Raw genomic sequence first — 22,770 nt, forward strand, 5'->3', positions numbered from 1 at the left:
ACTTTTAAAGATTTTATTTGTACTTTTATGACATAGTGACCCTTTTGGTACATTTTGGACCTTTTTCGGTTAATTTCTTTGTCGAGTTTTATTTTTGTTTGCGCTTTTTTTGACCGTACCTACGTATCGGCCCACGAAATTTTCCTCTTTTCATTTTCCCTCATTTTTTCTGTTCTCCAATTGTTCTTTCAGCAAGTAGAAATAATTTCTGAGAAAGAAAATCGTCAGTTTCAAATCCTATTTCTTTTACATGTAACGATATTCCGTTCCTCACATTCCAGATTTATTCCAAATCGTTGATACGATAAAAGCCTTGTTTTCCATGACTTTCCTTTCCGCTATAACATAGTCCGCATCTGTGATTCCAAACTAATGTGAACATCACCCTCTTTTTACTCCATGTATGCAAGTGACTGCGAATGACGATCATCATATCCTGTGATGGCAGGGCTCCCTGCTCTCTTGTCTTGCTATTTTTATGGCATCTCTATCCGCTCTTCAACTAGACAAAAACCCAAGTCGTTTCTCAGACCGGAATAAATGTATTATTGACGTACGGACTAGGGACGTACGGACCGGTACATTCTGCTAGTTCTTGTTCCCAGTACTCGCTCGTCGGTGGCATTCACCAAGACTAGCTCGCAACTCGTTTCTTCAGCGCCTCTTTAGTACGCCCTGGCTTGGCCTCACTCGTGGCCTTTCGTGTAGTTCCTCCTTCTCGTTTTCGAAGCGCCAAGGTGCTTCCTTCAACGCATAACGAGTTCGGCTGTCCTCCTCGGCAAGCTGGATGGAGGTTGGGGCGATGGGGAACCTGGTAGTGAGTCTCGAACAACGCCGACGCTTCCTCTGCTCCTCCGCTCTCAGGGCCACTCTTCTGTCATACATAAACGTAAAACATTCACTTGCTCTCGAGTGTATGTAGCCACCAGCTAGATATCCGGCTAGGCAAAGTCGTTCCTGTGGTTAGGGCTGAGGTGTGCTGAGCGATGGCCGATATCATGGAATTTTGAGTTGGAGAGATAGTCCATCAGAGGTAAACACTGGGTGGTTCACTTGACAAGAGACTTGTTGCAAGAGGTTTTGCAGTTGAAGTTTCTCAGGGAGATTTAGCCTATTGTTTCGGTGCAACTTCAGCTTGTTGATGGCTCAAGAGCCAGAGCCGCAAGCTTCTTCAAACCGGATTGAGTGACCATCGCAAGATGGCTGCGGCATCGCGTGATACCGAATCGCAGCCGGAGGAAGCGTGGAACGAGAACGTGGACTCGGATGGTGTTCAACCTAAACGATCCCGGGTGTGTGCCGTATGTGCTGGACCCACTGAGACATTTCATTTGAATTATGGAGCCAGCACTTGCTTCAGTTGTCGAGCATTCTTTCGACGAGCCATCGAAAAGACGCGAAATCCGAATTTTGTGTGCAAGAAACAGGGTAAATGTGATATCAAGTTGGAAAACCGGAAATCCTGCCGAAAATGCCGCTTCGAGTTGTGCATCAAGGCGGGCATGAAGACGGGTTTCGTTTTGGACGATGGTCAGAAGAAGGTCCGATTCCGGAAGTTGATCAAGCGCCTGAAAAGAGAGCGTAAGGTTGCGGGAAATAAAAGCCGGAAGGCCATGGCGAAGGAGCCTGATCTTCCCATTAAATTTTCCAAGAAGAGAGAAAGCAAGTGCTCCAAAGACGAAAAGTCACTCGTTGACAACAACATACGAGATCCCTTGCATGACTTTGAATCGGATTTGGATTTGAAGATCGAGGATTTCCACCTTGAAGGCATCGAGTCCCTAACCCCTTCAATTTCGCTCCTGACTGATGATTCCAGCCAATACGACTTGGAGGAGATGGCAGAGAAGATCCTCGGATCAGATGTGCCGCCCATGCCCATCCCAATCCATGCCCCTGAAGTGAACCAAAGCAAGCCAGTAGTTTCCCATGAAGCAATTATAACCGCGGATGTGGGCCATCAGTTTAATACTCAAGTGGACCTTAGTTTCCTTGAGAATGAGACCCCGGACGACCGAGTGGCGGATTCATTTTTCAGCGAACAAATGAGTTGGAAGACTGCCGTGTTGAACCATTTTGACCAATCCTTTGCTCATGCGATCCTCACCTTCCATGCCACTTATCAAGGCTTGACGAAAGAAATTCTGAGAAAGCACCTGATATCTATTGCCAGCACTTTCCGTACCTACGCTTGTCAAAACATGCATTTTTGCTCTATACCTCCTGCTGACCAGGACATTTTGATCAAACGAAACACCCCCATGTTTGCTTCTTTGATCCTGGCCAAATATTTTGGTAGCTCCTTGGGAGTGGATCAAGTCAACTGGTTGTTACTGGGTGATTCCATTTACACAACCAATTGCTTCATTCAACCCATGTCTTTTCACTACGTCAACTCCTTGCTCAGATTATTCATCGAAGCTGGAATTATGCACAAATATTTCAGCCACGTGGCTCACATTGGACAGAGCTTCAAAATCAATTCGTGTTGGATGGGGCCCTTGGCTCAGGCTTTATTGTTTTACACGGATGATATCGTTGCTCCGTACCTGGCCAGTGCAACGAAGGTCCACGCATTATTCGAAAAATCAGTGCAAAAATATTGTGATAACGAAGGTATAACAACGTACATCTTCAATAATCTTTTGAAGCAGTTGCAAGAAGTAACAGTCCTCTTCATTAATAATGTACAGTGGGAGCCAGCACGCGAAAGCGTCAGGTCCTCCCAATCCGGTTATTCATGCATGCGCATCCAGGATCCTCAACTACTTACATTGGAGGATGAGGAGCGATGGATCACAGCAGAATGTGACCATGTCAACAGCGCATTGAAGAGTGTTCCATTTGGTGAGGAAACTCTCAAGGAGTGTATAATGTTTAATTTTGACGTCCCTGTGTCCAAGACCTTCATGAACAAGCTCACCATGACCTGGATAAAGCGTTTCACTGAACTGGTGAAAAGGAATGAGGAATTCCAGATGTTAACGGATACTCAACAGTCTATCATGCTCAAAGCTTCAGTTCTGCCGGCTTTTGCGGTGGCCTTGTGCCATTCCGAGAATATGGCCACTCCCGATGCCCAATTAGAGTTTGGATGTGGTCACCAAGATATGAAATCCTTTGTGGATGGTTACAAGAAGCTCCTGGCGCCTGGACGGAAGTGGCGCGTGATGACATTCCGTGACGTCAATGCTAAGGCCAAGATTTACGACAACCAACTTGTGGAGGATTACATGAGCCTTGTGACAAGAATGAGTGATTTCATCATGGATTCGACCGTCATTCGGGTCTTACTGTTGTACGTTCTGTTTTCCTCGGCCACTGATTTATTTCCCGGTCATGCCGTCACTAAAGTGAGCAAAAGATACCTCAACTATCTTCGCAAATACTTCAAAACTCAGACAGCGTTGGGAGAAGAACGCCTTCAACGTGGTTTGGGAGAAGTGAAAGTCTTGACCGGAATGGTCAAGACAATCTGCTGTCCTTAGTCATTTTTTTCCCTTTGGTAATGCTTCATGATGATGGCTCAGCAACGTCAGTGTCGTGGCTACACACATTGCACTCAGGCACATTCAATGAACCCGGTTTCGTCAAAGTCGCGGAATCTAAGCCTAATCAATAACAATCTAGCTCATCTTGTCCCGCAATTTGGAGAATCCCTGAACCCAATGGAAAATTTCTAGCTCAAGTCAATAGCAATTGAAATTCTGTACCTTCGTCCCTTTTACCGTGACTGCTCAATTTTGTAAATTCTGTGAAACCCTAAGATAGCCTCGTCTTTTGTCTCACAAATTTCTATATTTACCGCAGCAAAGGTGTGAGTAAAAGCTGGCAGACTTTTATATAGTAGGTTCTCTCGACAAGTTATTTTCCCTGACACTCAATCTTCTCAGTTATTCGAGGATTGGCGATTAAGCTCCTCAATTCGGTTATCGATTGCTCGTTGTCATTAATCACTAATTCGTCCACCTAGAATGTTGAAGTAACGGGCCGGCGGGAGCAATCCATGAATATTTTGGATAATGATTATGAATCAAATTAGAAAAAAAATATGTCTAGTAATCCAAAAGTTCTGTCCGTAAACTCACTTAGTTCGTCTTAAATCAAATCAAAAACTAGAAACGAATTTCGCTTAATTTTGAAACCTGCATAACAAAGTTAAAACGATGGTTGAAAACTAGTTACTGGAAATCGAACATTTGTAATAATATTTTTGTGCACCTACCCAAACGATTTCATTTTGTTATATTAAAATCAACTAGTGACCCAATAATCCAACCTCTTTTAAAACCAACGGAGATGGGAAGCTTCTTTCTGGTGACTCTTAACAAATTTTCCTTGACAAGATACCTTCATCTCTGATCGACAAATCAAGTGCAATAGTGCCGGTCATTGGGTTATACTATGAAAAAGTCCGAGCCTCTTGCAAATCCTGTTTTGATCCTAACCCCAAATTTGATAAGAACAAAGTTGTTTCCAACCCGACTATCATGTCTTGCAACTCTCCGCTTTTATGTCTTCAATGTCAATTTCATTCTAACCAGAACAAATCCTTGCACCGAGGAAAACATGAATTGTTTCCATTGATATTTACAAAGCCGTGTAATACCAAGGCAGTGAATTTTTTCAAATGCACCTCATTCAGAAACCAGCATGGCAAATGGCAATACACATATCAATATCAAAACTTGCTCCTTAAATAAATACATGTTCCTATCGTATATCTCCTTGAACCATTGCGTAATCGAAATTATTTTGATGTGATTTAATCTGTCTATTAAGTGGCAGATGCATTTACCTTGAAACGTGAATACCCGTTTTTCCTCGGACATTATTGTCATCAATATCAGAAAGAAACAAACATATGGTCCTGTGCAGTAAAATTATGAATCTTTTTAGTCAGTATAATTATCCATTCATCATTGGATTTTGTCAAGTGGGAGAGAAAGATTTGTCTAACCTCATTGTGATTGTTTTTATTGAAGAAGAATTAGGCACTAAAGCTACCTTGACCAAACACAATTGTGCAACCCAATCTACGTGTGAAATACATATCATAGGTGTAAATCCCATAAAAATATGTATGGAATTTTTCTTTGTGTCAGTTGGTGATAATCTCTATATTTTTGGTGTTTACTTTTAGTCCCCATGTCACTCTTCTGACCACATGCATATATTTTGGGAAGCTAAAAATGCCCAAATTAATGCTTCACATGAGTTGAAAGTCAGGCAAATTCAAGGACTAGTGTTTCCAGCTGTAAGTCGTACACTCTTTAGTTTCTGTCCAATTTGAACCAGATGCTCGGGCAAATCTCAAAATAAGCACGGCTGTTTGCTCCAATGGTTGTTTCTAGAATCTAGAATTAATACAGATATTCCTGGATTTTCATGAATCATTTTTACATACTGCTTTATGGTTTCAAAGGAATTTTGTTATCACTAGTTTTTTGGGCATTATGCATATAAAGCGGTACCTTTGAAAGTACTGCAAAGAAAATTTGTGTTTTGAGCGAAAGTCTTAGAATCTTTGTTGAGGGTACTACGTGCAAAAGGAAACAAAAATACACTTTTTAAATTCTTACAACTTAACAATGTGAAAGAAAGGTTGACACATGATTCATTTTAAGGATCATGCTATGTGTTCTGGTATGACCCGTTTAAGAAAATTGCCCTGTGTGTCTCCAAAGCCTTTTTTGACTATTATTTCAATTTCAGTAGCAATGCTCATTCTTTTAAATTTAAATTTTAAAGATAATGTACGAAATATCTAGCCAATGCATTATCTACTGAATTCGAACGCCTTCGAAATTGCATTTGACATTTCTGAAAATACCACTCAGTCCGTATTCCGGATGGTCGTCCGACGGTTTGCAGAGCCAAAATCATAACAAAAAGGAATGATTTTCCATAAATTTTCCTATCAGGGTGGTAGATATATCTATTTCCTTCAAACTAGCGTCCACCTATATCTCATAACTTCAATAGCATTCCTTCGACATCAACATGGAAGAGTTACTCGAAACAGCTCTCGGCGGCTTCGTGGTTGTCAGAGCGTCAAATACATCACCTCCCACTGAGTGAGCCCAAAATTCATCGGTACGAGCTGGGCTAAGAAATTATACCCAGAGGCCAAACCATTCGCTGAACAGGCATGATAGTGAGGGCAGGCCGAATTCTAAGCGTACTCCCGACCTCATGAACAAAGGCAAATTAAGAAATTCCCAAAACCCAAAATGATCAATCAGAAAAATGGCCATCGAGCTTAATATCGGCAGGACCACAACGAGGATGATTGTCAGTAAGGACTTGGGAATGAAATTGAGAGCCGTCCCCAAGTATAAACCATTGTCCTCCCACCAGAAGGGTAAGCGAATGCAAAGAAGTCAGATGATAATCGACGTCCTCATGAGCAAATCTGCCAAAGCTGTCAATATTTTAAGTGACGAAAAAATATTCACCGTCAACTAACCAACAGAATACCAAAATACATCATCTACAAACAGCAACCAGGAACAGTGTGGACTTCTCTGTTAAATCGGTGAACAAAACCAAGCACGCTGCTTTAAGGCCATGCTTCTCGGAGGGATTGGGTCTGGCGGAAAAGCCTTTCCTCCTCTTTGGATTAATGGCACCCCAGGAGGCAAGGAGTAACAGGGAATCCTTTAATTGGGAGATTTCGTGGTGTTATTGAAGCTACGGTCGGGAACATGATACTTGTCACCAGGATAAGGCTACATGTCACACATTTAAGTCTTTCTAAGGCTAACTTGACAAAGGACAAAGACTGCAAGTCGGATGGATGTTGGTCACAGGAGATGAGACCCCCATCATCCCCCAACCTAAATCTTCTGGACTTCAGCATTAGGACGCATGTGGAGAGCAAGGCCTTGTCAATATGCCACAAGTCCGATGGCGCCCTGAGGGCCGCCGTTTCGAAGACATGGATCGCCAAAGACCTGCAATTTGTCCGGAAAGCTCCATTAATGATGGACGCAGTTTCAGATGTTATCTAATGCTTAAAGAGTGCTCCAAGTACTTTATGCTAAACTAGTCTTATAAACTTTATATTATATTAAAGTAATCATTATTTTGGAGCTCCTCATTCAAAAGTCAATTTGAAACTTGATTCAAAAGTCTGAAATTTAGGCGCCTTTAGGGGGAAACAAGCAGAACTAATGTGTGATGATAGATTATTTGAGTTTTTGGAATATCATTCGACTTTATGATACCGGTGTCAACTTTGTGTTAGAGATGCAACGTTATATGGTTCAACTTTTGTTTGTAACAAAGTCACAACTGACGAAATTTAAATATCCATTGCAACAGGGACAAGGAAAAATTATGGAGAAGTTAAAATAACTTTAGGATCTGAGCAAAATCCCTAAGTCATCTCTTAAACGAAATGGTATGTTTTATTTGGGCGGCCATTTGACTTGTAAATACATTACTAGGACTATCCAAATCATACAAATGCATTTTTTTCACTTTTCCAATCTTTATGTTCATTTACGTTTTTCACCGTTCTGATTCGAATAGGTCTTTTTTTCTTTCATTGATTTTTCTGGTTTTCCAAGAAAAATAAATACCCATGACATTGCATTTGTGTCTTATTGTTTTGAAAAAATCTTCTTCAACTTCATAACTATATTGCTTTTTGCAAAATATTTCAAGGTTACAACTACTTCTCTGTTTAGTTAGTTTTTTTCACGGGCTTTTCCAACCGCTAAAGGGAATACAATTCACAGTACTATTAAAGTCAAAGGTTATAATTCGTCTATTTATTACCTTTTAATCTTTATATGATATTTGGTCCACCAAGGAATTTGAATTGGCAGACCGAGCTAGTCCTTGAATGTAAGGTTGATCTGGAATGCCATCTAAAAATATTGTCCAAGTCTGACTAGACTGGATTTTCGAAGTCTTGAAGGTGCTCTCAAAACGCAAATTAAGCCTCTTTGGTCATTATACTTGACCCTAAATCCTGGGTTGGGACAAAGCTCATGGATGCTTTTGAAGAAGCACAGTATCAGATACCTTTCGTACCTTCTCTGAACACTGTACAGTCCCAACTTTTTTAGTCTCTCCCAATATTAGAGCTCTCTCATATCCTCAATGTTCCTAGCAAAACATCTTGGGACTTGTTCGACCTTTTGCAAACCTGCTGAACTCATTGGAGCCCAAATGGGAGAGGCATACTCAAGATGTGGTTGAACAATCGACATGTACAGAGTTAGCATCGTGATGCTATCTCTGGACATAAACTTGCGATATATCCAACCACTCATTTGAAAAGCTTTACCCACCTTCAACTGGATATGCTCATCGAACTTTCCATTGTTTTGGAAGACGACACCTATATCTTTCATATATGAGACCTGCCCAATATATTTACTCCCATTATCTACGAACCACTTTACTTTCAAGGAATTGTTTTTGCACAATGCCAAAAGCTAGTTGTTCTGTAGCAAAATTCAAAATTATCCGTGACGCTGGCTGTTTTAGTCTATCAAATCTATCAAATATACGGGGTTACTTTAGTAACCTAATGCACTTTAACCCTTTTGGCTCTCTTTACAGCTCAGGTAATGGAAAAAAAATCTCCTATAATTAATTAGTAAGTTGCTTAGGGGCGGCATAAAGGAGATGTGTACACCCTCTTTGAAGTAACTCTTACAGTTATGATTATCGTCTTTTTTTACTCTTTTATTTCTTTGCTCATGTTTTTGAATTTATCGTTGTGATATTAAGTAAACTTTTTGGCAATTCTAATTGCATTTGTTGGACAGCCCTGGAAATGACATTTTCACCTTGTGGTCATCAAAACCACGGGCAAAGGTGCATCTTGCTTAGGCTCCTCGCCCACCTCCGTCCGGAGCTTGAACTCCATGACGCATAGTAGTTTGTCTGAGCTACCACGCCGACATGAAAAATAATCAATAATTGACCCAATTGGTTGAGTAGAAGCTTGTAATTCTTTGGGTCAAGTTTAAGATATATCTCTTCACCGATTAGGGCAAGCTATTAACTGATGTATTTTCTCGTCATTAAATCATATCCAAGCATTGAGGAGGGAATTGAGTAGGCCAGAACTAATCAAACGAGTGGCAAATCAGAGCGAATCAATCCACACTAATTACTTTGTGACAAAATGACTTTTTAATCACGGGTACAATGTACAATACAACATGAACTTTATCTTATTTTTAGAATGCATTAGTTCTATCAGCTTCCAATTTCTTGAAATAGGACTGTCATGATACTGGAATTTATCAGGAACCAACCACCTTTTATTAAGCGCAACTGAAGTACGCCTAATTTCGTCCGTGTTTTTTCATTTTCGTGGCTGTTTTGAAATTCAGTGCCGCATTCTAGCACAAGCTGGCTCATGATTATTAAATGATAAGCATACATCTCAGTTAACATAGAATTGCTGGCTTGGCCATGAATAGAGTAAACATGGCTTTCCTAATTGAGTTACTGACTAGTCGCAAATGCTCCTTCCACTCGAAGTGGTCGTCAATATTGAAGCCTAGGAATCTGGTAGATTTCTCATAAGATTTAGATCCATGCTGGATTTGGGTATCATTAAAAGTCAAAATAAGATCCTGTTCTACGTTTTTAGGACTAGATAGCAGAAGTTTCATCCTCTGAATATTCATGACAAGCTCATTAAGTTAGACCACTGGACTAGCTTCCTATTGTTTTCATTTCTTCTGCGTTATTACTGCTGCAGAGTGGTGTCGCTTACACACATTGTCATTGCTCTTCGTTTCAATTTAAGTAATTACTGAATGAGTAGAGCACTTTTTGAAAAGAAATGACAAAGGAACGTCAGGGCTGCCCGGGGGTGGGTAGACTGAGTATCAGAACCATAAATGGTTCTGATATGTGGGCCTCTATTACTGATAGAAAATATCTCATACAGGTTAGTGGGGTTTGGCTGGACTGGAGAGCCCTAGGCTTGACTATGATGTCAACAGAAAGTTGAACTATCGAGGTTGCGTGAGCTTGCAAAAAAGAGCGCAACTCAAAACAAGGCGAAGTCCATTTCCGTTTGTGGCTCATTTGCTCTTCTTGATTACCCCGAGAGTTATGCCCTCTGACAACAGTCGTCTGAATTTGGTTTGAATGAAGTTAGTTTTGAGTCTTGTCATCGTCGGGTTCATAGTGCTATGATAGTTGGCGCAATCAATAAGGATAATGCAAATGATAACAATCAATGATAAGAAATATAAAAAAAATGAAGGCAAGCAAGGGTAGCAACGAAGGGAAGTCTTGTACCAAACCTGGAGCTAATCATCTTTGATCTGTTTTGTATTTCATTGCCTTTATCCAAAGTGCCCTTTTGGCCAGATTTCCTTTCAATTAAGGTTTTTTGTCAAACAATCCCGCAATTTGACTTTCTCCTTTCAATATATTTTTCCAACGAAAATGAATACTGAAGCTCGGCGTAAAAAGGAATGGTTTTCAAGGCTTACATGATTCCACTATCCTCATTGTCATTGTCGGCGGTAAAAATCGTGTCATGGGCCGTTATTAGTTTTTTTTTTGCTTTTTGGTACTTGAACCCTGAATGCTCTAGCATTACCAGTGCCTGAATCATGAATGCCATAGTTTTGAATCAAAACATGGACACCTAGGCAAACATTTTATTAAAAAATATCAATTCCTTGCCCGCAAGCCAAATCCCTTCATTGCATGCTTGAAGTTGTTAAATCAACTTAACCACTGGTTCTGTCTTGAGCGGCAAAGCTCAACACAATTCTAGAGACTACTCCATTCAACTTGAAGCGCATAATTGTTTAAGTAAATTATACATTTTAAAACTTATGAGTGCACCAAAGCGCCCCTGTTTTGATTCAAAAATGTTCACAACATTCATGATTCAGGCTGTGAAAAAAAGTAAAGCAAGTAGCGGCCTAAAGTAGTCCCAGCCGCCCAATACTGACCAAACAGTCCATGATCCGGTTTTGGAATGTGCGATGATGTTTTAAATTTGCAAAAATTATGGTGAATGTATTTGAATTTGTTCTAAATGATCTGCTTCATAATTATTCTTTTGAGCCTTTTAATTTATTACCTTTTTAGAGAAGAAATAATGTGAATGCTCCGCCTCTAAAACTTCACTATTTTCGGAGTCTCTATTGATTTGATAGCAAAGTTAAAAAATAAATACGACACAGCATATAGTTTCAGGTGATGCTACCAAGTACCCTTCACCCTTGCAGGGATATTTTTGGCGTTTCCTTCTGCATCGTCAGGTTCGCTCATTGGCTAAAATGAAACATTCAGCTACAAATTGAAATTAGATTGCACTTGAAAACTTTCCTTTTCCGATGTCGGGTCAATTTAGCGACCATTTCTTTACAAAAGCTTTGCCACTTTATTATATCATTGACCAAATAAACCTAAAAAGAGAAAGTAGATGGCTTTGGAGCTAACAGTAAACGATATCTAAATAAACAAATCTTCGATATACGTACGTAGATTCACCAAAATTTGAATCGAATGAATATCTCATGTGATTCTAGTTTGTTGTATTTGACTATCGCAAGTACAAATGTAGGTACATGCTAAATTGTAATGCATTATAATTTGAATTGTTATGAATTCAAATGTTATTACTTACTATTAATGTAATTACAATTACTTGGAAATGCAATGGAAATCATATGATTGAAATTATGGCCCAAAGAAATTGCCAAGTTGCCAATCAAATAGTCGCATCAAGGGAACTAAAGCAGGGAGCAAAATATTGTGGCGCCATCCAGCTCTCGAAGAGCGCCCTTGAACTTGAAGTCGTCGACGATTTACATAAACATTACGCATTTTGGGACACCAAAAACAACGCTATGAAAAAACGCCCTGCCTCCAGTAGCACTTTGTCCGATGAACAGAGGTTCTTGGACTCGATCTATGAATGAGGGTAGCTTTCAATAGGTGCAGTCCGGTGTGATTTGTTGATATTGCCATCGAGCAGAACGAAAACACCACCATTTGTGTACTTCAATTGGTTTCCCTGTTGGATTGGCCGTAAGGAATTTGGTCAATAAGCAAAGGTATACACCTAGCTCCATTTCTCAATTATTCCCGACAGTTCGCAGCCGATCATTGAGCAATGCACTTTTAGTCCATGACTTAACAATTGGAATATGAAAGTTCTATTTACTTTGACTTTGTTGGTGGGTTTATTTGGTGCTTTGTCGTCTTTAAGGATCGTTGTTGAGGAATGGGAGGCTTGGAAATGTACCCATGGTAATCAGACAAACAGGTCATGTTTTGCTTCAAGAAGTGCTTCAAGATTTCTTCTTTCTTCCAGCTCAGAACTATTCAAGTCCGACCGAGGAAAAATTCCGCATGAAGGTTTTCATGGAGAACAAGGCCAAAGTGACCCAACACAATCATCGAGCCCATCTAGGACAACACAGCTACTTTCTGAAAATAAATAAGTATGGAGATCTCCTCCATGATGAGTTTATCAAGCTGATGAATGGCTACCGAATGGACTTACGTAAAAAATCCTCAGTGGGAGCCACTTTTATCTCGCCCGCCAATGTTGACCTGCCCACCGAAGTCGATTGGAGAACCATGGGTACTGTTACACCCGTCAAGGATCAAGGCCAATGTGGGTCTTGTTGGGCATTCTCGGCTGTAAGTTCAGATTTTGTGACCTCCTGGTATCACTCCTTTATTTTCTTTCTCATCGTGTCAAGACTGGATCGCTGGAGGGTCAGCATTTCCGCCAGAAGGGCAACCTGGTGGGACTTTCAGAGCAAAACTTGATCGATTGTTCGGAGTTGGAGGGAAATCACGGCTGTGATGGCGGTCTTATGGATCTTGCCTTCAAATACATCAAGAAAAATGACGGCATCGATACTGAGATGGCCTATCCATATGAAGGCGTGACCAATACTTGTCGTTATTATGCCAGAGGCAAGGGCGCCACGGACATTGGGTACGTTGATATTCCTCAAGGCGATGAACGAAAACTCATGGAGGCTGTGGCTACTGTTGGTCCAGTCTCCGTGGCCATCAATGCAGCTATGGAATCCTTCCAGTTCTATTCTCATGGTATGTCTTTTGAAAACTTGTTCTGAAAATGAAAAAGCTAATTTTCAAGACTTTACATTTGGCTTCAGGTGTGTATGACGAGCCCTCTTGCAATCCATATGCCCTTGATCATGGTGTTTTGGCTATTGGTTATGGATCTGAGGGAGAATCTCATTTTTGGTTGGTCAAGAACTCGTGGGGGACCACTTGGGGTGATGCTGGGTTCATAAAGATGTCCCGGAATAAGGATAATCAATGTGGAATTGCTACAGATGCCTCATTTCCTCTTGTCTGAAATGAGGAAATAACTCAAGCTCCATATATTCATCGTTTCTAATTTGCTCTTTTATTTTATTTATTTCCACCAAAAACGCATTCAAGTAAAAACTATTTAAGCTTCGTGCAATGATAGCATGATTTGTTACTAGCTGGATTGTGGATAAAGCCGTCTTTTCTCATCTCATCACACCTCTTATGGCACGGTCTCTAACGGAACCAAATCAGCCTGTATAATGTAAAAATGACAACATGAAACTGATCTTGCCAAATTTTGAACTAATGACCAAAGGTTTCAAGACATTTCACTATTTCAAAATCTTTAAAATTAAGAGCCCTAGAAAATGTTGGCTTGCTATTTGGACCCCCAAATTAATACCCTAAACCAGGCATGTTTCTAAAGACAAAACCTGGTTATTGTGGGTGCATTATCTCAGATATTTCTCACGGTGAAGGGATATGGGCTAAAAAGGCAAGTATTTTTATATTTGCTCTTTTTGTGTGTAAAGTATTGGGATTCTAGTTTCGTTTTCCGAATCGGCTTAAGATTTTGCCAAAAAAAGGCAAGTAGGAACAATGGGCGAATGGGATAGCTATTGTTTTGGGGCAAACCGAGAAGATTGCGACTTTACATTATTTAAAGGAGGTACCTTTTACTATGCATTTTCAAACGTCTCCATGAGCTTTGCCGTCTACCAGGTTTTAAGGTAATTGTAGAGGTTGCACAGGTTCAAAAAGCTATTTAGTCATCCACAATCTAGGCTAGTCAAAACAACCCCCCCCCCACACGCACACACACATTGATTTGTTGGCAGGATTTAAGTCAGACTTGGAAGATTTATTGACCAAAAATGCTTATCTGCGCAAAGTTCACACGAGTTAGCTAGATCTGGGGACCCTGGATGCAGAGACGCGCGAGGTTTGGTAAGTGGCTTCAATTCAAAAAAGTAAGCCATAAGAAGAACTTATCTTGAAATGGTGCACTGAATAAGAAAGACTACTATCATGACAAGCATCAGGTTCATGTTAGATTGCTTCTGATATCTTTGATTCGTTTAAAAATCCTTTCTTAAACAATTTTCTCATAAGATTAAATTGCTAAAATATCTCACTAGATTATTAAGATTAATATTAACTCATGTGAACTTCCTGGGTCCCTCAAGAAACAAGTCCCAATATACTCTACAATGTAATTTGCTCAATATGGTTGTACTCTCTCTTTTGAAGGATTTTAGTCCAATTTGATACTAGCAGCAAGCAAGAGATCAGTGTCACAGCTACATTTTATTGAGAATCACCACAGAAATGCAATTCTAGTGAAAAATCACACTCCAATTCTGTGGAATAAGTTGTTTAAACCCATGGCGTATCAAATTTGTCAGAAACTATTCAAGGCTTTACCTTTTTATGCAATACAAACATTTGAACTCTTTGTGGAAGCAACTGACTTCCTGTTGGGTAGATTTCCAAACAAAACCCATGTTCGTTTACAATTGGCAGTCAATCAGATTGGTCGGACTTGATGACGTATGCTCAACCTCTAGCCTAGAGCATCTCTAGTTAAATCTATCAACTCGATCTAATCAATTTAAGGCCAGTCATCATAACCAAGAACATCATGTATCATTTTCATTGCCGGGGGTTGCATTCCCCGTAGAGGTAAGGAAATCCACAAAACGTTCATAGTTAGTGGTAGGGTCTTGGGTCATGCCGAAAAATGAGCGAAAAAGCATGGAAAGTGACGTCGTCGAGGTTTCGACAAGCATTTTTCAACCTATTGCGAAATTGCCGAGCAAGACAGAAAGTAGTATGTGTAGAAGCTCTTAGCCAAGACACGATTTGTTCTGTCGGTCGATCTAACAACTTAATAGTACAAAATGTACCCAATGTAGAAAAGGGAAATACACAAATACACATCTGCACAAAGATAAAATCTATCAAATATACAAAGAGACTTGTGGCTTAAAGTTACTTGCAACAACATCAACCTTGCCTACAAGAGATTGTTTCTCCTTGCTGAAAGGAAGATTGCCCTAAAAGTGGGAGGATTCCTTCAGTTGATATGCGGGAAATGAAGATATAACCGCTTTGGAGGTCGAAAAAAGGAATGAGTAACGAGTAACTTTTGATGTTTTGAGTTGTTGGATTAACGCTATTTTAGAATGCATTTATGCTCATGAGATGCAATAGATAATCTTGAGATATCTCAAGGTTGATATGAAATGGCAAATACTCCAAATTCCAAAGAATTAGCTATTCAAGTTTTTGAGAGGTTTTTACTTAAACCAGGCTTACAGCATGTTCAACGATTCCTTGAAACGTGCTTGCTAGCTATTAATGAATGCGAATGTCATATTATTCAGCTCAAATTGTCAATTGGTCCCTGGTGTGTAGTTCAATATTTTTTTAAAGATTGGTTAAAATGGAAACTCCTATCCGTCTTTTTAGGAGATATGTAGAATTAAGTATTTTCCTGCTATATGAGCTATTAGTTCTTGACATCAGGGAAAAGTAGGTTCACCAAAAATATAATTTTAGAAATCATTTACTCATATTTAAAAAAGCACATTTTCATAATCTGACGGGAAATGATAATCGCAAAAGAGTTCAAGAGTTGATACGCATTTAAGCAAACAGTACAACTCTCCTTGTTTATTCCTATTGGCATGCCATGAGTATTGGAAATGTTATCCTTGCAGAAATAGTTCTTTGAGTTGAAGTGCTAGAAGTTTTCCGCAAAATCATCTTGATCAAGCCTGGCATCTTAGAGCATATACTCTTGTTTCTATGTTTATTTGTCCTCGCCTAGACCAAATAGAGGGCATCCTCCGAATAAAAAAGGAAAATACGAGAATCACCAAATTTCTCAAACCAGTCTCATTGATAGACTTCAGCCAAAAATGTTATTTGCAAGTCCAGCAAAAGTTCGAGAGGGTTGCACTAACCGATTTTCTTCCCAATGCTGAGGCCCATTTATTAAAGAGGGACTGAGTAGCTTGTTTGCAAGTACCATTGTTTAGTTTCGCATCAAGGTCGCGGTAGAACATATATCGAGTTTTTAAACCATTCGTAAAGCTAAGTTATCTAACTTACGACAATTAGGCTTGTTGACTTGCTACGACGGTAAATTTATGAAATAGTTTATGAATTGAGTGGCAAATTCAAATACAATGGAAGTTGCTCAAAATGTCACTTCACAATCCATGATTTGATGTTCAGATTCTATCACAGCCATCCCATTAAAAAATCTGTCAACTAATACCGTTACCAAAAGGCGAGATTACCCCATAGGAATGGTTATTGGCTCTTTTACAGATCATTTTTTACCTTTTGCATATTTCTGTGTACAGTCAATCAAAATGACCAATTTCAGATAAACAAAACCGGAAAATAAACTTGACTTACATGTTCAATGTTTGAAGCTTTTGCAGTTGTTTTCCGATTTGTTCAAGTTGTTTACGTCAAAATGAAAGAACTTGCAAGTAATCATAGAATTGTGAAAATTAGATAACAAATATATGATTCTTTCCTTTCACCTTTTAGGTTCGTTTATAAAGGACTACAGGGGTCAAAAAAGCCCGCGGAAGAATTTAAGTGGACCAAGCATACCTGACAAGTGATAAGGAAATTGGTCAAAATGCGCAATCAATGATCAACCAATGATCTTTCTCCCATATCAAAGCTTATGACGTATTCCTCAAACACACGTGTCTAGTTTACGTTGGTAAATAAGAATCCGCTGAGTCAGCGTAGACGGAACCATCACTCCATTCCTCTCCGAGATAAAACCACGTAGTCAAGAGATGGTCCATGCTTCCCTGACACCATAGAGCTCATTATCTAACCTCTACGCCTCAGCCAGGTTGGTTGCTTTCAATCACCATATTCACGCCCACGATCAACAAATAGAAACTGGCCATGATCCGAGCCCTAAGTACCGCTTAGGTGGCTACCTACCTTTCACTCTCCAAAGCACTGGCCGAACTAACCAGGTCCGACCTGGTAAACCATCGTCGTCCTCTTTTAAAACATCCTATAAAATTCCCACTCGTTAAACGACAACTGAACTTGAAGGGTGGACTCCGCTCTTGTTTGAAACACTTGAGAGCTTGTCCCTTTGGGTTGAACCAACCACCCACCCTCTCTAGTCAGATTTGAAGCCATCGAGGAGGAAGGAAATCAATTCATTCGAAAAAATCCAGAGGTATCGGAAGCAAGCATCCAGTTATCGCTACTCTTCACCTGGACCATCACCATCCATTGTTGTGGGATCTGTCTCGCTTTGTGACCGATATTGTGAGTGGAGACTTGTTTTGGTCAAGATCCATGCCGCTCGTAGTATCGGTCATTAACTGAGCCATTTCCCGTTGAACTATTTACGAGTGCTTATCATGTCAGGGTACGTGCGTTCAAACGACTGCGTGGGATTGGCGCTTTTGACAACACTTTTTGATCCATAATTGTGTGAAGAACTTTTGTGCATTGTGAAATACACCATCTTTGTTAAACATGTACATTTGTTCGTTCCTTTTCAATAGAACTCTCCGGATGGACTTCTAAGTGAATTTGATTTCATATGGGAAATCACATTTTCGGTTGTCTTTTGAGCAATATTTGAGTCTTGGTTAACAAGTTGTTTGAATCTGTTTGAGGGCAAAACTCTCCCCTGACCACACTGAAATTGATCAAAGTCAAGGACAGGTTACAAACACGTTAATTACCCCTTGAAGATTTTCTAGGCTATCTTATATTGGAATTCGGATGATTCTCCTGATTTTCTTGCTTAGATGCCCACAAGGGTCTGGAATAGAAGATATTTATTCAATGTCTGTTGCTTTTTTTTCACGAAGTTGACAAAACTGAGGTTTGAAGGAAGCCGATATGGTCAAAATACCTTTGACAAGGTTGTCTTTTCACGCTAACAAGTTGAAACGAAGATCTACGGGGGCTTACCCGAGATTCTCTTCATACGAGAGGTCATAAAAAGGCAAAAGGGGTTCATCATGTGGACTTTTTGAACAACGAATACTTCACGCAGAAGAGTGAAGAACATTGAATACGGAGTTTTATATGGTGATAACAGGTTCTCAACAACAGATAGGCGTGAAATGAAATTTCTAACAGTGGTGCTTGGAATCTTTTCGGTTGTGGAAAGTCAAGATTCTACCCATGAAACTGGTTTTCAAAAAAAAAGAATTATGTTTCCAATAATGCACGAAGGGAAAAGGTCAAAATTGATTCCCCACGTTTCATTTTGAAAATTCTTGTTGGTTTGTTCCATGAGATCTAAAAACGCGGAAGTGGTACACCAGATCAACAAATAGTGGGAACCGACAGTTATAGGAAATCGATTTTTTCCCAAATATTGAGGTGTGACTAAATCTCGAAATTTAGTGGTCAAAAGAGTCTGTCGTTTGAAAAAATCAAATCGGTCATTAGAACCTTGTTCACACTAAACATGCAACATAATATCCAAAACGTAGTTAGCAGCCACAAAAGAAACTCATTTTCTTATTGTCCCTCTCAGAAATGCAACAATGTATGATCCAGTCAACGCATGCCTTCAAACAAAAATACACGTTGTATTCTATGTCCACTTTTTTGTAAATACTGAGCTTTGTTTTTTACATGCGCTGAACGACTTCAATGAATCTTACCATATCTAAAAAAGAAATGTCCGAAAACGTTTTTCAAAATGACTACTGTTTAGAAAAGAAACCCGTTTAAAATAACAAAAATCACTCACGCTTGTGAGGCACATATTTACAATGTCCAAAAGTGTGTTTAGATGATTCAGCAAACAAAATCAGCTTGCATATCCAAACGAAAGTGTTATTGCTAAATCACTGAAATGCAAATAAATACAATCCTGTAGTATCGGAATGGAGTTTTCCTGAAATGATAACGGCACATGATTAACAAGGCTCGTGTTCATTAAAGCTTAAGATCTAAACATTTTCCTTAATTCTGCTTTGTTTGAGACAGAAATATAGCCCATAAAACTGGCTTTGACAACCCGAACGTGATTAATGATGAATTGAAACATTTCAAGAAGTTATCCCCATGAGGAAATCTTGACAAAAACGCAGCCTTAATTTGAGAACACCAAGTTACGCATATCAAAGGTAATCATTCTGAGCTGAACTGACCGACCAATATGTTTGGATACGTATATAAAAATCTTAATGACGAATTCCAAAATATGTCCCTGGATCGACATATTACATTAACTCTCTAAAGAGGTACGTGAACGGTGAAAGTTTCACTTCAAATAAACGACACAAGTGTTCTAAACACTTGTTCCCCTTAGAAATGACTAATAGTCTTTTCACTCTTAGTAAGGGAAAGAAGAAGCTGCGCTTTTTGTTTGTGAATCTGAGTTTTGCTCCTTAACGCAGAAAGGAATGTTCTGCTATGAAAAACATTCCATTTCGTGGACCTAACGTTTCTTTTACGTAGAATACTAGATGTAGTAGATGAATATGAAAAGCCCGATCGAAACGAACGATCTGCCTGCATTGTATTTGACATATTTTGAGGGGAACACTTGTTTATTGCTTCCTAAATCCAATGAGTCAAACTCGTTGAATATCACGCCAAGTAACTGACGGGGAGGGATTATACAATGTTTTAAAAGGTGCATTATAGCTAATCTTGTATATCACGTAATTGTCACAGAACGCTACTTCTCAAACTTCTTGAACAAGATTGAAAAAGTACAAAGAGGGTTTACAAGAACTCTCGCAGGCATGAACCACTTATGCTATTGGAGACGAATAAAATACAGCGTTTTTGATAGAAGATCCATCACATCGACCGAGTAGCAGAATGGGCCAGTACTGGCCCTCTAGCCAGTACCAACAAGATGCAATTTATCATTGGAATATGTGGGCTTCTTAGATACGGCAAGTCTCCGTTTTCATTGATTTACACGATGATCTCGAAAAGGATTCCCGTTACGTAGGGGCAGAGCCACGAACAAAGTCACATAGGAGACTCCCACACTTGAGGAAACCATTGGTTCGGATTACGATGATGAGGAATTGGTGTGTCTGTCGAAGGGTTTTGGATCCCTTAACCTATGCCAAGGTATATACCCTTTATGCACCTTTGGGAGTGCTTGAGTTGTTCAAACAATAAACATGTGAAATCGAATGCAATATCTACCCATCAGATAAAAGTGTAGTGAAGGTCTTGCTTGAAGTCCTTCTTCGTATAAAACCGAGCAACATCCTTTATAACCTGTCACCGTGTTCTCCTCAACGAGTCTATTTGATAGATACTCTTTATGCACCTTTGGGAGTGCTTGAGTTGTTCAAACAATAAACGTGTGAAATCGAATGCAATATCAACCCATCAGATAAAAGTGTAGTGAAGGTCTTGCTTGAAGTCCTTCTTCGTATAAAATCGAGCAACATCCTTTATAACCTGTCACCGTGCTCTCCTCAACGAGTCTATTTGATAGATGATCCTTTGTTTAATTTTAAACGAAATTCTAATCAACAATCCCAGACCAGCCTTTGGTTAGAGAGTTGTCCTGGAGCGGCAAATTCAAACACATTGTGTGACCAATTTCTTATCAAGTCTGACTGGTAACGAATTCGTTCCTCTGTATCGGTATAAAAACCAGGGAAAAACATTGAAAAACAACAACAGAAAGTCAACTTTTTGACTCGTCAGGAGAAATCTAATACTGCCTTCAAGTGGATCGTTTTCTCCAGCTTGTGTTTTTTTGGGGTCGAGAGACTATTATCCCTTGACCAAATGAAATGAAAAATCTCAATTAATTCTGGTTTATCTTTTCATTGATACAATTTTTGATCCACCCACGACTTAGAGTTTGTGGATGAACTTTATTGCAATGAAGTATATGGTTCTTCTAGAATTACACTCAAGAAAGATGTTCAAATCGGGCTTAAGCGCTACCATCTTATCAATCCTTACTTATCCTGACAATTACTAAAAGCAAGCAAATGGAAACATGAAATTTCCGTATCGAGAGATCTGAACAAATCAGAAAGAGAAACATTGATTGCTGTCATGTTACCAGGTAGGATCTATTCCCAACGAAGCTCTAATGGTCTACTCCAGACCGTCCAGGTTTCAGAAGAAATCTGACGTGATTACATCACAACCCTATATCTTATTTGTGTCTCACTTCGCCCCGACTCTATCATCATAATCATAATTCAGTACTCTAAGTACGAGGACAATCCCATCCCATGAAACTTCCCAATCTCTCTTGCCGATATTCTTGATGCAACAACCCGTTCAGTCGATCCGTTCTCGAATCTCGACCCTTACTGATCAACAGCGAGGATCTCTCAGCCACCCTTCATTTCATCCCTCGTTTGATCGAACTTCCGACTTCTCATCTGCCGTTGGTCACAGCCCTCGTCTTTCGGTTTGGTCGTTTGTCGGAAAATTGGCTCGTTGCATCGTGGTGCAAATCGACCCCAATCCGATTTTTCCAATCAGATAAGACTCGCACCAACAACGGGAATAACATCACCGAGACAAGAGGGAGGACTCGTGCAGTATTTGGCTCTATGTTGGTGACTCATTACTGCGTGAGTGCTGTGTGAGGGGAAACAGGGTTTTCAGGTCGTTAGTGATGTTTAATAATTATGGCTTAAAGACTTTAATGTGGATACCATGATCTGATGAGAGTGAGGGGGAGTTTTGTCAGTCCATATTTAGGCTGGATTTATAACTTAAAAAGTCCAAACACGAAAGGATGAGGTTGAGGGGAAGGATCAGTCAGAATAGAGCCTGTCTTGTCCGGGGTTTTGAGAATAATAGTTGGACATAAACGTGTTTTCATTGGGTAGGATATGGTTGTTCAGGATATCCAGGTTTCAATCTCTTTAGTCCAGGATCTACCAAATCGATGGACGCAGCTGTCTGTTAAGTGGACGCTTACAGTACGTGTCGAGAGATCTGGACAAATTTAAAAGAGACACATTGAATGTTGTCCTGATGCCAAGATAGATTTATTCTTATCGTCGCTTTAATGGGACATCAATGTGTAAAATGAAGGTTGGATGGTTGAGTCAATTTTGTTTTTTGAATTGGTTATGAATATACGTACGAGTATTTCTCCATGTTAATTTCAAAGGAAAAAGCCCAATATGACATATTTGAAATGAGTCTGTATCTGCAAATATGGATGAGATACATATAGTTAAACCAGGACAATTATGTCCCTACCTTTGCCATTGAGCTTTGGGTCGGATGGAAATCAAAGAAGTTTGAGAATTAGTACTTTCAAGAGTAGCACTGCACACGAAAGAAGGAAGCACAGTTTTGACCCAGTTCTTGCCAATCTTTTCGAATTTTTGCTCAACAAGAAAATCAATTACTTTTTTGAAACCCCATTATAAGTATACTAGCATAAAAACAAAAGATTGGTATTTCTATTTCATGTACTCTACTAGTACCAAA

General features: G+C 39.6%; 1 protein-coding gene and 1 long non-coding RNA gene across 3 annotated transcripts; one reads left to right on the forward strand and one right to left on the reverse strand.

Moving 5' to 3' along the window:
• The first annotated feature begins 12,152 nt into the window (after window positions 1–12,152).
• On the forward strand, window positions 12,153–13,365 carry LOC131881120 (procathepsin L-like). Its single transcript, XM_059227892.1, has 4 exons — window positions 12,153–12,255; window positions 12,320–12,651; window positions 12,714–13,071; window positions 13,140–13,365. The coding sequence occupies exons 1-4, from the start codon at window positions 12,153–12,155 to the stop codon at window positions 13,343–13,345; spliced, it is 999 nt and encodes a 332-aa protein (XP_059083875.1). The 3' UTR covers window positions 13,346–13,365.
• Window positions 12,250–17,445, reverse strand: LOC131881121 (uncharacterized). 2 transcript variants are annotated; one of them, XR_009373333.1, is made up of 4 exons: window positions 17,284–17,445; window positions 12,914–13,341; window positions 12,512–12,841; window positions 12,250–12,435 (listed from the first exon to the last, which is right to left on the reverse strand). It is a non-coding gene; the product is annotated as an uncharacterized LOC131881121 (long non-coding RNA). The 2 variants fall into 2 exon arrangements; XR_009373332.1 differs by having other exon boundaries at window positions 16,936–17,445.
• Window positions 17,446–22,770: the final 5,325 nt, after the last annotated feature.

This window comes from Tigriopus californicus, chromosome 5 (assembly GCF_007210705.1).
Source record: "Tigriopus californicus strain San Diego chromosome 5, Tcal_SD_v2.1, whole genome shotgun sequence".
NCBI classification, from domain to species: domain Eukaryota; kingdom Metazoa; phylum Arthropoda; class Copepoda; order Harpacticoida; family Harpacticidae; genus Tigriopus; species Tigriopus californicus.

What these genes read in the sequence shown, in the direction of transcription:
- LOC131881120 (XM_059227892.1), top strand. Translation starts at nt 12,153, where the DNA reads ATGAAAGTTCTATTTACTTTGACTTTGTTGGTGGGTTTATTTGGTGCT. An exon ending in GGCTTGGAAATGTACCCATG is followed by an intron (nt 12,256 to 12,319) that starts GTAATCAGACAA and finishes TCTTTCTTCCAG; the next exon opens with CTCAGAACTATTCAAGTCCG. An exon ending in CTTCCAGTTCTATTCTCATG is followed by an intron (nt 13,072 to 13,139) that starts GTATGTCTTTTG and finishes ATTTGGCTTCAG; the next exon opens with GTGTGTATGACGAGCCCTCT.